Here is a 17,112-nt window from a genome sequence, read left to right as displayed (position 1 = left end):
GAGGAAAATAGACCTTCAACTGTTGCGAATCCAGGACTTTATTCGCAGAAAGTTTTTTTGTGCATTTGGTGAGACTGGAAAGGTGTAACGTACTATGAGCTTCTTCCACAAGATGAAACGATAAATTCTGCAAAATATTGCAATCAACTCGATAAATTGAAAGCCGCCATAACCGAGAAACGGCCAGAATTGGCAAACCGACGAGGTGTTGTTTTTCATCGCGACAACGCAAGACCGCATGTTGCGTCGGCCGTAAGACAGAAACTCTTACAGTTTGATTGGCATGTTCTACCTCATCCTTTGTACTCCCCAGACCTTGCCCCATCCGATTATTACTTGTTTCTCTCGGTAAAAACTTCTCTCCGTGATAAATGTGACAAATTCGAAAGCGAAATAAAAACGCACCTCGAAAGAGGGCATAACGAGGCTTCCTGAGAGATGAAAGAAGGTAATAGAGCAGAACGGTTAATATATTATTATAAAGTATGCGCTATTTATGTAAGAATTCAAAAATGCTTAAACGTAGACTAAATATTTCGAATATACAAATTAATGTATCCCAAAAATACCTAACAATCCGAAAATGGCAGATACTTGAGGTCATTTCAAGCAACTTTTTCTTTTTTTATTGGCTCAGTCGTTTCGTATCAGCGGTACTCGCCTCGCATCATTTTAATATCTCGTTCACGATACCTCGGAAAAAAGGCCTTTTCCTTTTTCAAAGGAATAACTTTCTTCGAATATGCTCAGGCAATCCTCATTTCGTGGTGTTAAACATTTTTTGGATACCCTGTACAAAATCATTATTAAAACCTGTCTTTTAATATTCTATAATTGGCGTGTGAAAGGTTATTTTGTAATTCCTTAGAACGCCGTATCTTACCGCAGAATCATCCAAATTGAATAATAACTTGAATTTGAGAGCTTAAAAGAGTTATCACTTCATAACAACAGAAATTTGTTCAGTATATTGAACTTGAAGAATTGATTTCTGGACATAATGAAAAAGGGTTTTCAGGCCACTGTGCGCCATAAAAGTATAAGCTACGTACACACAGAGGACTCGTTCGTAACATTGAACATTCTCACCCACAAGCTACAAAAAACAGTACACCTTAACCTTTCATAGTCGAAACTGCTTTGACTTCCAAACATAGAAATTCCATCGAACCAAGAAGTTTCATCCAATCCAGAATAATTTACATATGTACACACAAATAATCATCGTGAGTTCATTTATTCGTACCACATAAATTCAGCAATTCAGATCTTGGTTCAGATTATAATGTGATAATTTTTAGTTACGTTACGGGGTCGTCATTCGAGTGCAAAGGGTTAAAGTTAGTCGCATACCAGTAAGCTATAGCTCGTCGCACTTTACGCTTGACACGCGTGTCTCGTTAGCATAAAGAGCGACAGCAAAAACAGAATAATGCGAGAAATATGTGTTTATTTACCCGTGTTTCACGTTGTTCAGCGCCGGGGGCTTGAAGAGGTTGAAGAGTGACTTGGTGGATGCTGACAATCTATAATGAACGAAAATGCAAACGAACACCATGCGGTGCAAAACAAGGGGGAAAAACAAAAAAAGGAAATAGCGTGGCATGCCGAACGTGTTGCTGTTGATTGTGCTTTGTGTTCTACTGCTTACGTGTTCGGCGTGCAACCGCCGGAATTATGCACTTCCGATTGCACTCTCTCAATTCAGTAAGCTGACGAGAGAAGTTCCTGTAGCCAGCAAATGGAAACGAGTCGAGGGGCCGTCGCTCGCTTTTGAAGATTAATGATCTGTGAATTCAGGAAGTAAATTTGTGCCGGAGCACGTACATAAATCGATAGTTCGTTGCCTCCTGTCGTCTATGTCGATCCCCGGGTAACGTTCAACTTTAACCTTGCGTGTTGTTGCATACAGTCGTGGACAGAATACAGTAGACAAGGTAGAAAGAGCAACTATTGATTTTACATTATCGTTACAAATTTAACTTTGGTTAATAATAGAACTTGTTTTTAACATACCAACACATGGTGAATTTTTAATATATTGCTGAGGTATAATTCTGAACAACTTTCTTCTTACGCATAATTAGCAGGAAACCTTAATTTCCGAGACATTCGCGGGTAACTACTACTACTACATGGAATCTAAACAAAAATATCAATGTTACTTATAAACTGCTTTTCATAATATTAATACCATTCTTCCAATACTAAAAACACCAGTGATTCTCATAGTTTATAATTTCCGGATTACAATACGTATTATTGTATATATGTATATATTACAACGCAGATGATAATATATACACAGATGAATATAAACAGATGAATATAAACAGATGAAAATAGAATGTTTTTTTTTTCTTAGAGGTTTTACGTCGCATCAGCTGCAAGACTATTAGCAATCTTCTATTTAAATAGACCTTATATACATTTTCGAATGACATTTGACGATTTGATTGGTTAAAACATTACAAATTGATGAAAAGCCCGATTTTAGTATGGATTTAATTTAAATTTCTTATTATTTCCGACAATGTTTTCCAAATATAATACATGAATTGGTAATCTTTTAATGCTACACTTCGTAAAAATCAGAAGAATGGAAAAACCTTGTTGTCTATTCAGAGTATTAGATTTATCATTTCCCCATTGAATTGTAACAAAAATCAGAAAATTTTACTATTTACATAAATTAACGTAAAAAAGAAAAGTTCAACAAAATTGTAATGTTCATCCGGTCGGCACCTTACGCCGCTGCGTTGTAATTCATGCGCATGTGTTGTCTTGCATAGTTGATTTTCTTGACTGCACTAGTTACGAGTCATTACGGAATATTTAACGCTCTGATGGCGATACTCGATTGCATTTAGACTTAGAGTATAAATATTCTTATTCAGCTGTTTAGTTATTGACAATTAAATGTCGAAATGTATGCCCGGTGTGCTTACACATGTATCATTTTGCTGTGCCTTATATGCTCTATCTAGTATGGAAACAAACCCCGACACTTCCTTCCGCACGAAAGACAAAAATGTCGGATAATTGCATAGAAAAAGGTGAACCCAGAGACGATTTCAATTCTTTCCTATACATACATCACTATCCTAATTCATCAATGAGACATTAAAAAGAAATGTGATTTGGAGATATTCTGCTATATCATATCAAATAGTATTACATATCTCTATTTATAACAATTTTTTGTTTACTATATTTATTTATATTTCTGTGTTATTTTATTTTAATTTTTTTGATAGACATTAGCAGAACATTTAAACAAAAAAATTATTTCATCATTTCCTAAAATCAAATTGTTTGAAAAAAGTTGTTCGAATCATCGAGTTTCACAACAAAACTTCATCAAAATCTAAGAGGGAGATGTATCTCCCTCTTAGAATCTTAAGAAATTCTAAAAAAAGTTATACTCAGTAGTCGGTTATATTTTCGTCGATAAAGGTCCGCCCTTCGAGTGTCAATTATGTAGCATAGTAGGAAGTCCATCATATGCTATGTTCTCTAGTTCTTCCTTAAGGAACAGGAACACGTTCGACAGCCACGTAATCAACAAAGTTTTTAGAAGCGAAAAGTGCACATGTGAACTACGAACATATTGGCGTGTAATCAAGAGCGATAATTACGAAAGCAAGGGGCTATGTGCGTATACTTCGAAAGCTATCGATTTCGTGTTTACCTGCTACTGACGAGTTGCGAGTTGCTTCCTTGGATCTGCGGCGAATGAATGAAGTCCCCCGTCGATGACCACCGTTTGGCCCTTCGTAAGCTGCTTTGGGGTGGGCCGTTTGATCTCGCTGTTGGTGATCTATCGAATAACAGGATTACTACGTGACGAGAAAGCTTGTTACCTGTTCGCAGAATTGCCGCCTCATCGGACACCGGTTCGATTACGAAGTGAAACGAAGACTTAGTTCGTCCTTGTCACGTTCAAAAGATTTCATTGATCTTATTACATTACAGATGTTCTACGTCGCATCTCTCAAAGAGGAACATCTTTGTTGTATTTGGTTGTTTTAACGAGCACAGTTGTTCATACGTTGTTCAATCGTTGGTCATTTTTGTCAATAAACACTGCTGTTTGAGGAAGCCATCACCATTTTCAATGACCTTGAAATATGTTGTATATAAACGATAATTCATCGTTTGTAAATAATATTCACTCATTTATGATGAAATTATTTCTAACACAATTTATATTTAACATTGCAGATTTCCTAAATACATAAATATTTAAAATTATATTAAATTTAAAAGTTTAATTAAATTATATAAATAGCTATTGGGTTGAATTTAATTCATAAACAGGTAAGCAAAACTTTCAAAAGGATTAAATGTGCCCATAATTATGAAAGTGGTCTAAGTCATATATTTCTTTTTTCGCATTTTAATTTATAATTTTATTAGTCTTGATTAATGAAAATTTATTATAGATATGAAATTTTGTGTGAATTTCATAAGAAAATGTTGTTTTTAAAGCTTGAATTGACTTAGACCATTTTCAAAATTAACTGAATGTCCTATAATTGACTTAAAGTAATAAAAAATTGTGCTTTTTATTTGAGCCTTCTATTTTGAAAGTGGTGTAACAACTTTAACGAAATAATTCATAAACATTTATTAATCATTTTTAAAAAAGTAATCCATTTTTATCATAATTTCCAGTTTTTAAGATTTTTAAAATGTTCCTGAAAAACTGGAGGGATGTATGATAGTAAACACATAAGATCTTTATGTTTTTCTTCCGTTACTGGTCTGGTGGTGTTGTATAATGGAAGTAATTGAATATTTTCGTATATTTTTCATCTTCCTCTTTTAGGTGAAAGAACCAAAATTTGGAATTCAGGAGCATCTAAAGAAGTTTTATAGAACATTTTATATGATTCATTTTTCACAAATCTCATCCATTGTATTTGCAGCCAAGACACAGATACGCCCGCGGAATTTTTTCTTCTTCTTGTTGTTGACTCTTTTAGTGATTTCATTGAAATAAAATCCGGCTGCGACATTCGTTTTGTATTTCTTCTTCTACACTTTTCTATCAGTTCATAATAGTGGTCAGGGTTGTATAAGTAATTTGTTTTTTTTATTTTCATTTCTATCAACCTAAAACCACGGTCATTCGGTAGAAAGGGCCAAGTTATGTTTATATTATTTCCTTAAATTTTTGACTTAGACCACTTTCACAATTAACACTGAATGAATTTTATATAATGTTGAAATTACAACCACCATCTACTGGTTCATTTTTGACAATATCGTAAAAATTACTTTGAATAAATTTAGTTTACAATAATGTGGTGTAAAATAACTGATAAACTCATTTTTTTTTTAATTTTGACATAGACCACTTTCATAATTATGGGCACAATTAAGGTGCAAACTCAAATAACTCAAAAAGAAAATGCTAGACTTTTCAGCATTTCAGCAAAATTCAACTCGTTTGGTCCGATTCTATAAAAGTGTCTCCACTCGATTTTGACATCATTCTAGCTATTATTACTAGTAGCAAAAATATTTCACAGGAAGTTTTAATCGTATCGTGCAAAACTTATTTTGGGCTATTAATTTTTTGTCACTAAATGCGTAAAGGTCGTATAACAGACAATTTTGCTTTTTTTTTTAAATGGAATGTATTTTATAACACATCAATTGATGCCGCCCGAAATTATTTATAAAAATAAATTAACTTATCTCTAAAAGTTTAGGTGATATTCAAATCTTAATATGACAAATATAACCAGTGGTTTCTGTTACGTTAAAGATCGTAAATACAGAGACAATGTCTTATAGTTAGTACAGTTGATACCGTAAAACAAAGTTGATCTTTATATAAGCTTTGCGCGTGCATTCGCCGGAAGAACTAATAGCAGAAGAATATGTTGCACTCGATACCGTTCAAATGTTGTCTCCAACATTTTTACTCAAAATGTCAAAATCGAATGAGGTACTTTAAATATCTATTCACGAATGTATGTATAGGTAAAAGTGAACTTTGAGATTCAGAGTGATGACTTTGAGAACGTGGTGCCAAATCATTGAAATCGGAAGTGGCTTTCTCAAAATGTATATTCATCCTTTCGTTTATATCGAAGATATTTAATTGGAGAGGGCTGCTATTTAGTTAAAAATTTTTGCTTTTAATGAAACCTTAACGGCGGAAGGATGGAAAGCCGAACAATATTAATTATGTTCGTTTATTGCAACACAGTCAGCGGTGTGAACGGATTTCCGCATTCTTCGCGTCATTCCTGCATCGCCTTGAAAGATAACGATTGATGCTTGTGAAATCCCATTATTTACAAATATTGGTAATGCTGCAATTATTTTAAACGTTGTAAGGGTAACTATTTTTGCAAAATTGTAATTGTGACAATTTCGTGAATACACAAAAAATACCTTTTGTGATTGATGCACGAAATATTAAATATTATATGACAAACAATAATTTTGATATTGATGGACCCTCTGTACATTGTACAGAATTTAGTCAATAGCTTAGTCTCCAGTAGACGTTTTAGCAATCTGTTATATCAGAGTAATTTAGTATTAGATTCGTAAGGGAAGAAAACATTGTACGAAAATAAATATTGTAAATACGGTTCCTAAAAATTATTTTCTGCTGATAACCAGTAGTCTTTAAACGGTTAAACACTTATAAACTTTACAAAACTGGAAATAAAAAACATTCATTTGGATTTGATTTTTTAATATTACATTATTTTGGCATTACTGTAATATTATATTAACACTATTACCAGATTAATCAGTTTACTTTGATGAAAAGGATTAAACTATACAACAATTAAAAACCAATAACGTTTATGAATTAAGAATTTAAAATTAAATAATCCAGTTTTAATACCTTTGTACTAAATGTTTATGGTTGTTATACGTTTATGTTATTCTATGTCGCAAATGTCGTTCTCCTTTTATGGTGAAAGATACCTGTGGACTCATCTAAATTGTTTGCAATCTCTTTAAAGTAATAAATCATAAGATAAGAAGTTTTATAATACAGTAAATTCTCCCCAATTGTTCTTCAACTCGTAAACAAAAATGGACAATTTGGAAAGAGGAGATACGATTTTTGTAACCGCCGATTGTCAACACCTACAAAAACGAGCCACGCGCTCAAATAATCGCATCTACTGTTTCAAAATTGTCCATTTTTGTTTTCGAGTTGAAAGAATTTCCTGTATTTCATTGATATCCCAACATCCTTTTTAACTTAAATTTATCCTCTCGTAGGTGTGATTCATCTTCTTGCGAATCATTAGATGAATTTAAATAAACGGTAGGTAAATTTACTCTCCAAATAGATAACATAGGTATATTGAATTAAACTTCTTGAAACATAGTGAATTAATTCACCTAATGTTTCCTTTACAGATTAAAAATTGCACGTTTTATGCTGAAAGCGTAAGAATAGTTTACAAATTATCAAACGCTAAGGAGACACGTACTATGTTTACTTTTTTCATGATTACAGAACATCGCGTAAAAGAATTTTCAGAATTAAACATACGTCGTCGAAATTATGCCACCATATTAAGTACAATAAAGTACAGTATTAAGTACAATAAATATAGAAGTAATTCCAATTAAAGGATAACAGCACCGAATGGTGGTTATGTTAATTTAATTTGATGTGATGAGACATACCTGGCAACTGGCAGTGGCGTGGCTCTAGGACTTGGCGATGGCACCGGAGAAACACTACTACTACTGGGGCTGTCCGAGTGTAACGAACCAGTTGATTGGTAATGAACCGACCTTCTGAAAAAGAAATTCAATTTATCCCATCAGTTAGTCCGCGAGCATTAACGATATCTCTTACTCATGGCTAAACTATTAGATTCCTCTCTTTAACTCCACCGGTCAGTGTCTGTCACGAGATTTCATTGCTAAACCAGATTATAACCGATGGTTATAACCGTCATGTGATTTCTGAGTTATCGATGACATTTTCTGTCAGTTTAATTTTTATTTGCGTATGATAAACAGTTTTCGAAATTCTATTTTTCGAATACTCTAATATCCGAATACTCCACTATTTAAATTTTCCGTCACGCGAACAATCATAGCAATACAGGATGTTTCAAAAGTTACTCGAAATCGGGAAATGAAAGGTTCCTGAAGTAATTTGAAGTAACATTTTCCTTTACAAAAATTTTCTCCGAAGCATCATTAACGAGTTATTGACGAAAAACAATGGTTAATGAGAGACGAGCTTAACTGACACAAGACGGCCGAACCAGTCAGCAGAACTAAACTTTGTCCACTTGTTGGTTCGACCGCCTAGCGCCAGGCAAGTCCTTCTCTCATTGGTCACAATTTTTAGTTAATAACTCGCGAACAAAGCCGCGGATTGAATTTGCGCTGCGGAAGAAGTTACTTCAAATGGCCTCAGGAACCCCTCATTTTCTGCTTGTAAGTGATTTTTAGGACACTCTGTATATTTCCGCATAAGCCCGTAACTGTCATAGGCTAATCAATTAGAGAGCATTAGACTCGGTCGTGACTGTCACGAGCACGATTGACAGGGGGTTAAAGCTCTCGAACGCGGTGTAGTGTGGCAGTATTGGCACAAAATCATGGCGCAGCTAGATCTACAATTATAGATATTAACCCTCTTAGTGCCTGCGGGCCGACCGTCTGGCGGGCCGACTGCCTAGCGGGCTTAAACATATTTTCTAACTAAAAATTTTGCTGCCCAACATTATATTCCATATCCTATAAGTCTCAGAAGAACAAGTAGTAAAATTTGCATCCAGGAAATCGGAATTTTGTATAAAACTATTCATATAAGCGCGCATATCAAATCGACCCGTGGCATTCTTCGCATGTACTCCATAAAATGCCTGGCACTAAGAGGGTTAATAACCGCAAAGAATTTAAATCGTTTTTAAAATCTATAACGTCTTCTTCGTTAACAATATAACACTACCTTTGAGGGAGCTGCGATGAATGTGTATAACTGACTGGCCTCAGTGGACTGGACATCGAGTCCCGAACATCCTGAGAAGATCCTGAGGAGGAGGAATTTCTCAGGCAGGTGCTATTAGTTTGACGCAAGCGTAAATCCTTTTGCGGAGTTGAGTTTTGATTACCTAGAAACATACAAAACCTGAATGTTATAAATTATAAATTACAAGCAACTTCCTACACTGCATTTACACTAATTTTACCAAAAGTATCAAAATACACCTTTTAACAATTTCGATTCGATACCATTCCTACCGAACAGGTTAAAGGACACCTTTTAAAACTTTTCAATAAAATTATTTATTGTGTTTTATGCTCTGTTTTTTATGTAATTATCATTCTTTGACTATTGCTATGGTCATCGCAAAATTAATTCAATAAACTGTATAATACAAAATATCAGTAAAAATGGTGCTTAAAAATATCATTTCACTTTTAGTACATTGCTTTTTATTATTTAGTACATATTTATTATTTATTGTGTATTATTTATTATTATTATTACTACTATTATATATATACTATATATATAATAATAAATCTATAAGAAAATAATATATATATAATAATAATAATAGTACGACATAACTGTATTGTCACTTGATTTGGTTGTGTTTTCTACAGGTACATGCGGATGTCACATGAACGGTTTGAGAAATGACGTACAGCGACCTAACATTACCCCTCTTACATGTCTCTGTCACGGTTTACGGTTATTCTTTTGTTTTGGACTACCGGCGTAGTAATATGCAAGGGTTCCACGTTTCACGCCAAAGTGGCGGATGGACCCCAAGTTGGGTTTTACGGCGCAACATACATGTTACATGATGCGAAAATCATGCTACTGGAGCGGCAACTGTTATGCCCATTGTTCACAGGAAAAGGGCTACAAGAATTGTAATATTTACGGAGTAAATACGTCACCACACTGTACAGGATTCTCTGTGCATGTATCACCGCCCCACCCCTTGGATAGCTACTTTCCCTGTGTACACTTATCATGCATCCTAGTTTCGGGCCGAAAGTTGAAGCGAAATTTTTACAAGGGAACTTTTTGCAACAAATAATTGTAATACAAATTCATTAATATATATTTAAATTCAACAATCTTCATTAATGTAGAATAATTATTAATAAAATGTCATAAAATTTTTCAATTTAAGACAAATTTCATTACAGATAACCACAGACATGTGAATTACATTTGTAAAACGGTAAATTTTATTTAGAAATAGGTGAATAAGATCTGCAAAAGGAGTTAATTTGGCTTCTAGGAAAAGAGACATCATCAACATTCAAGAGAATTAATCTATTGTGCAAAACGGTGAATATGATATACAAAAGGATTATCTTACAGGTAAAGAAAGTGAATATGATTTAGAAAAGATTTAATTTTGAGTGTAAAACCCGTATCCGCGCGATCTTGGCGATATTATGCGCCACTATAGAATCCGAAATTGTGATATAACAATTTTTAAAGATATCTCGGAGTCACTAAAAGGATATTAAAGTCCTACTGTGCATTGAATTTCTAATTTAGTGAAACCTTATTTATGCAACCCCTTTTCAAAATATTTTAAATATTGAAAGAATTCGCTAGTTAGATCTTCAATTCTTACTATTGTGGTTTCCAGGTGTAAACCGTGACCTTTTAGACGGATTGTTCCACTGTTTCGCAAGTATTGCAACAAGGCTTGGCAATTCTTCCAAAAGGACACGATTGACATCCGGAAGTCTCGGCAGTAAGAACTGTATGATATTGGGCCGTGAAAGCTTCAAATCTCTACCTGTTATATCCAGTGTGGGCATGCAAATTAGCTACGCACGATGACGCATGCGCAAGGTGTCTACCGGGTGAGCATTATAATTCTGAACTATGATGACAACATGCCGCAGAGCTGCAGATAATTTTACAATGTTTTCCGAATAAACGCTCTGTGTATATAAAGTCTTACACAGTTAATTTGCATGCATACACTGTTTATATCTGATTTAAAACACGACGAAACGCCGATTTTAACGCTCAGGTATTTTTCTTTGTTTCATTTACCTTATTGTGAATTTTACTTGATAGACAAGATAAGTTCTATTTTTAAATAGAACTTTAATTTATTTCTGATGATCAAGTTCATCTTAAAATCATCTCAAGATCACGTCGTTAAAATATCTGAATACATCTTATCGTCAGCCACGTGTTGCAATTAAGAAAATTCGTAGTAATACGTAAAAAAAAACACGAGCGGAATTGAATAGTGAATCTGAAGTAGCACGAAATACTTTCGAACAATTCAATTTTGAAATCAGTTTTAGGTGCATCGATTGCATGGTGAAAGACGATATACATATATGGGACGCGACCCTAAACAGTCGCGTGCTGACAGGTATGTACGATGAACATTCCACGAAATCGCTTCAACCTTGCAAGGTTTCCTCCTATATGCATCGCGACACGAATTATGCAATGCTCACTATTAAATCTGCTAAAAAGGAAAGTGAGACGGTGTCTAAAGAATTTACTATTCAAACAACTACATACTCGTTCATGATTTAAAAATCATTCAGTAGGCAATGAAAATTTTGCGAATGTAATAGTATTAGTACTACAAACTTCTGTGTTTAAATATTTCTTCTTGGCTTAGATGACAACGTTAAAAAATAAACTATAATTTATTTTATTTGTCATTCTAGCTAATTGCAATTTTTAACAAAATTATTAGACATTGTCTGAAGCAGATAACTACAGAATCGGCAACTTCGGTACTACAAATAGTTGGCTAGCTAAACTGGGATATCCCATACTCGTACAACGGAATAATTGCACAAACTAGACAAACGGGTAAAAGTACACGAAAATTGACAACAGAACCAAGTACTAATCATACGATAAATGTGAACCAGAAATGCCTCATCCACAAATTATAAGATCTGCTGGACAGAAGACATATTTTGATAGGCTACCAATTCATAAGAAAATATAACTACCTTCACCAAAAAATGGCGATTTCGAAGAACTGCTTACAATAAACAGCGAATGATAGCTGTGAGAGCTAGAAAATATTCTAAAAGCTTGAATGAAATTGAGAGCCTTCTCAATGACAGAGTGAAGTAAGGAACCAGTAGAGTTAGCTAAACATTACCAAGCTAGAAGTTGACACATTGTATTTGATATATTATAGTAATATTTAGATATATTAATAGTAATAAATGCAGTATGCCATATTTGAGATTGCACTGAGAAACGATACCTTTTTAAAAAAAGAATAAATTTTTTCCGATAGAGAAAATTGATTTATTGTTGTTTTGGGATTATAGAACGAACATAATAGAATATATAATTACACAAAAATTCACGCCAGGTACGATGAAATAAAACGAAAACAATAATTTAATAATACATGGGTCCACCTCCAATTTCAATGAATTTCAATATTCTACTTAGTATAATTCCAATCAGACTTTGTTGTTTTTATATATATATATTCGTGAAAAACGACATTTACAGACTTAATCCTATAGTTACCAAATACTAAATGTCTTTTGTTTCGCTGTAAACAATTTGGTGTACAGAATATATTTTCGAACGAAACATTCTTTATTCGATATTATATTAACTATTGCTTATAAAGACTAAAAATTTGGAGATGATTTTATAATTATGAGACGCAGTACATATGCAAAAGGTTGCAATATGCCTCAAAGCAATAAATATAAACCTAATCTAACCTATTTTACTTTGAAAATTATTTTTGGTCACTTTTTCAAGAGAGGGACCACTGTGCGACAGGAAATATGGAATAGACAATGGAATCGTGCGATTCCGAATCCTGACTATTCCATCCATTGCCGATGCCAATAGAAATCCTTGAAATTCTCTTGACGGCTGCAGTCACGCTTGCTTCGAAACTTTGAAATTTCGTGGTACAACGCGATCGTTCGTGTTCAGAAAATTTGTATCGCTTCTTCTAGTTCTATGGCTCATTTCAGCCAACTAATTGCTGCAGACGAATGCAACCAAGGTCAACGCATAACTACTTCACGAATAAGAACTATACAGGGTGTATCAGCTAGCTTAAGCATTTTAAATATGTGGCTAATTCCTGTTGACAGAAAAAGGAGTCGAAAGACCTTTAACACGTTGACGACGGCTTCAGCCACCGATGGGTCATACGTGTCTTTTGCGTCTAATTTGCTTATTTTGCTTGCATTTCACAAAATAGGTACTACAAAATAGGTTCATGTTATTTATCTGAACATTATAAACAGATATTCAATAGTAAAAACATAGAAATTCAATATTATAAACTTAAAGTAATTATTTATTTTTTGTAAATTTCGGGCGCCGAATCACAGAGAAAATCGTGAATATCGGCGCCGGCGTCAACGTATTAAGAAGACAAATATTGGCAAAAGAGTATCCATTTCCGAAGTCCTTGATATTGAAATATGTTCTTAAGGTCAATACTCTAAACAACTTTTCACTATATTATGCCTTGTTCAGAAGAACTTCGTTGAACAAAGTGCAAGGCTTGGCGTGAGGCGACCGTAACAATGAACTGGCTTCGTTCGCTAGTTGGGACAAACTATTTGCGGCAACCGAGCTTGCCTCTTGTTGGTTACTGTTTTTCATTAATAACTCCGAAACAAAGCCCTCATTTCCCGATTTTGAGCCACTTTTGAGACACCCTATATACGCCTATACGCCAGTGCGCCAGTTATCAGTACTTTTTTTCTCACGTCTAAAGTTGCCAGGTACAGTAAATACAGTAGTGTCTCTCTGAACGTCGCGGGATCGGAATTGAAAGTGTATTACTAGCGTAGACAAGACACGGACCTTCGAGTCTGACAGTTCGTCTTTATAGTAGCCGACATTAAACGCAACGCCAAAGAAGGTATGTATGTCATTTGAAAATTCCAGAGTTGATGGAAAAAGTACAATAAACTGTTCCTTCGCACGCGTATGCCCGTTCCAGCAAATGTGTGTTGACTCGAAGCACTTCCCCTCCGAATGTCAATGATCCGAGACATTTCTGCTCTAAATGTCAGTAAATTGTGGCATCTCCCCTGCTAATGTTGTGAATCGTAGCATGTCCATTTTGAATGTCAGTCGATCGTAGGCCCGAATAACATAACTTTACTGACATTTTGTTTTTAATGACACACACACATACTTTCATATATAGTTAAAAATCTGGTTATCTAATGCCTTTTCCATAAATAAAATAAGGTAATTGCTACGTATAAAGTATAAATATGATCTAGAACATGTGTTTGGTATCAATTTAATTGGAAGAATCTGACTAATATTTAAAAAAAATTTTTTAATAAAAAAGTTATATCATTATTTTTATTCTAGCATTACAGGTAGTTTCGTTCGCCCCGAGTTTCGTTTTCTCTTCGACTCTTTTTCTTCCTCTCTATCTCTCTCTCTCTTTCGCTTTCTCTCTGTTCTCTTCTCTCTCTTTCTCACCTTCCCTCTCTCACGAGATGGCAGCAACTATAAAGACGATCTCAGAGACTTGAAGAATGAAACCCAAACCTCGCTACGTGATCGTTTTCTATATCGTCATTAGGTACACTTAAGGAGAATTTACTGTATTTATTGTATAAACGCATACTTTAATCAAAATTTTTGAGAATATAACATCAAGTTTTTATCTTTTGTTTCGGCAGAACGTTTATTTAAAGTAAATAGATTATAAGACAAAATCTTTGAACCAAGAATTGTATCAAAAATAAATTTATTGAACAAGCTACAAGCTACAATAACAAGCTTTACAGAAGAACATTCTTCCCTTTTACTTTAAATTATCTTAACCAGGCCATAGTTGGCCCGTGCAAGGAGGACATGTTGCATTTTCGTAATTTTGATCATTCTCTTCCACCAAACATTTTATTGTATACCATTTGTATAACATTTTTGTATATTTATTGTATAACATTTTATTTGAATAATTTGTTTGAGATGTTTGAAATCCTGTTTAGACAACATCTCGAATAAAATTTTACTAATTCAGGTCTTGAAAGAAAATCCCAAATCGAAGATTTAACTGTGATTATCTGTAGAATGAAACGTAAGCGTTGATGAAGCATCAGCTAAGAGGATACTTACTTCTAACCGGTACATGCCCGTTTCGTAAAGGCGAGGACATCATCCTGTCGTTTCTCCTGTCGTTTCTTTCATCTTCTCTTTTTTCCCGTCCTTCCAATTGAGCAATTCGCCTAAGCGCGTCCGCTAACGTAGCGCGAAGACAAACTATCTCGTCCCTCTGCGCCAAGGATTGTCTCTCGAGATCTGCGACGCGACCCAATAATGATCCGGTCTCGCATTCCAGCATCTCGTCTGTAAAATAAAGTTTTCGATCGTTCACAAAAAATTTTATAATTTGGTAGTCGGAGAATTTCATACTATCACCTACTAGCGATGTATTTGTTTGTAAAATAGTAAGTAACTATATTCGTTTATTTCAGCAACAATTTGCAAAATAAATACAATGTACTAATTTCACACTCAAAAATCATTCATCTGCAAATTTTGTTTCTTTAAGTTTATGCGATGTAAAAATAAAATTCAGCTCTTTTTAAGTTCATGTGATAGAAGAATAAACAAGTGACACTATCAATACCATTGGTAGGAAGAAGAAATTTGGGTTTTTAAAACTAGACCATCTATGCATATATCTCATTCGCTTGCCATTTATCAGTGTCGATGCTAACATTTTTCATATCAACCAGATACGACTGGGTATTGGATACTATGCCAACATTAAGAAATGAATGCTTCATTACTTTTCTCAGAAATTAACGGTCATAAGTATAAACAGGTCGCCCTTATTTTTCGTCTTCCGATTTTTGTTGCTCTTAGCTCTTTAAATTATGGCATGTGGTAAGAAAACGATGTGATCAAAATTTGGAAACAATTAAACAACGATAATCGTGCTGTGCTTGCGTTCAAGATTCAAAATCTATATAATTTCACTTCATTTGCAAATATATTTATATTTTTCTATTTTTAAAATGTCTTAAATTTCTTTTATAAAGAATATCGAGTTGCATTGATCAAAGTATTAAGGAAAACAAGGTCGACCTCCACATGATCTTCTCGCGTTCACATACTGGCAGAATTCGCGCATTTATAATATTATTGCATAATCAATGTGTACGTTACTAGGTAATCGATTCGTCGTATCGTAGTTTGTAACTTGCTCCACTCATCCTTGTTCAATGTAATGTGTTTATGTTATTATGCTACACAGCGCAAATTCCGCCAGTCAGTGGACGTGTGAAGGATATGTGGAGGTTAACCTCGTTTCGCTTTTAATGGAATCATATATTTTTTAATGCCCTGATCGATGCAGCTCGACATCCTCTATAAAAGAAGTATTAACCTATATTATACAGTGACTCCTATTAAATTTCCGCCGGCGGAAATTGAGATATTTTGGCGCAACCTTTTCAAATTGTCATTTATTGTCACTTAATTACACAATTTCAATTAATTAGAATAAATAGCTGTTATGTGGAGGGTAATAAAAAGACTAATGACTCTGCAAAAAGTATCTTCTAAAATGTTTTCAAAACTTACTAAGTAAATCTGCCTTTTAAAACGCAATAACTTTGCTTAAATAAGACTATATCAGATGAATTTCTTCATAGATGATAGGGGCACTAGTCTACTACAGAATGACTGAAAGGCATCTTTTAATTTTGTTATTATTTTGAGCGACATAAGAAAATAAGTAATTCTCATTTTTTAACTTTTTTTTATCTATATACATAACGAATATTTAATAAATGCGTTTTGTACATCTCGATAACTTAGTGTACATGAAAGCTACTGAAAGATAAAAAAATTATCTGTAAATTATAATAAATAAAAAATTATCTTATCCGACATAATGAAACAATCGAAGTCTATAACTTTGATTATTCGTAAACTACTGAATATACGATGAAGCTATCGAGTAAAAATTAAATGGTTGAAGGAGTGCGTCAAATACTTCTTGGCAAACGCGAATGCTTTTTGAAATATTTCGTACGAGACATCCAGGAGACAATATAACCTCGTTTAACTCTGATCAATATCGAAAGAACACTATAAAATGATGTAGCAAT

General features: G+C 33.9%; 1 protein-coding gene across 9 annotated transcripts in view; it reads right to left on the bottom strand.

The window, feature by feature from the left end:
- The window catches only part of LOC144470503 (echinoderm microtubule-associated protein-like 2), an 87,575-nt gene that overhangs the window by 25,991 nt on the left and 44,472 nt on the right, over positions 1–17,112 (bottom strand). For 7 of the 9 annotated variants that reach the window (XM_078181736.1, XM_078181731.1, XM_078181732.1 and 4 more), the window contains exons 3-7: positions 15,110–15,340; positions 8,963–9,125; positions 7,678–7,791; positions 3,692–3,820; positions 1,458–1,526 (exon numbers count right to left, since the gene is read on the bottom strand). In XM_078181736.1, the coding sequence (XP_078037862.1) occupies positions 1,458–1,526; positions 3,692–3,820; positions 7,678–7,791; positions 8,963–9,125; positions 15,110–15,340 (706 nt within the window). The remainder of the gene's footprint in view (positions 1–1,457; positions 1,527–3,691; positions 3,821–7,677; positions 7,792–8,962; positions 9,126–15,109; positions 15,341–17,112) is intronic. The other 2 variants (XM_078181739.1, XM_078181740.1) reach the window with 2 other exon arrangements.

Source organism: Augochlora pura, chromosome 5 (genome assembly GCF_028453695.1).
Source record: "Augochlora pura isolate Apur16 chromosome 5, APUR_v2.2.1, whole genome shotgun sequence".
Taxonomy (NCBI): domain Eukaryota; kingdom Metazoa; phylum Arthropoda; class Insecta; order Hymenoptera; family Halictidae; genus Augochlora; species Augochlora pura.
This window is presented reverse-complemented; position numbering and strand designations above follow the sequence as displayed.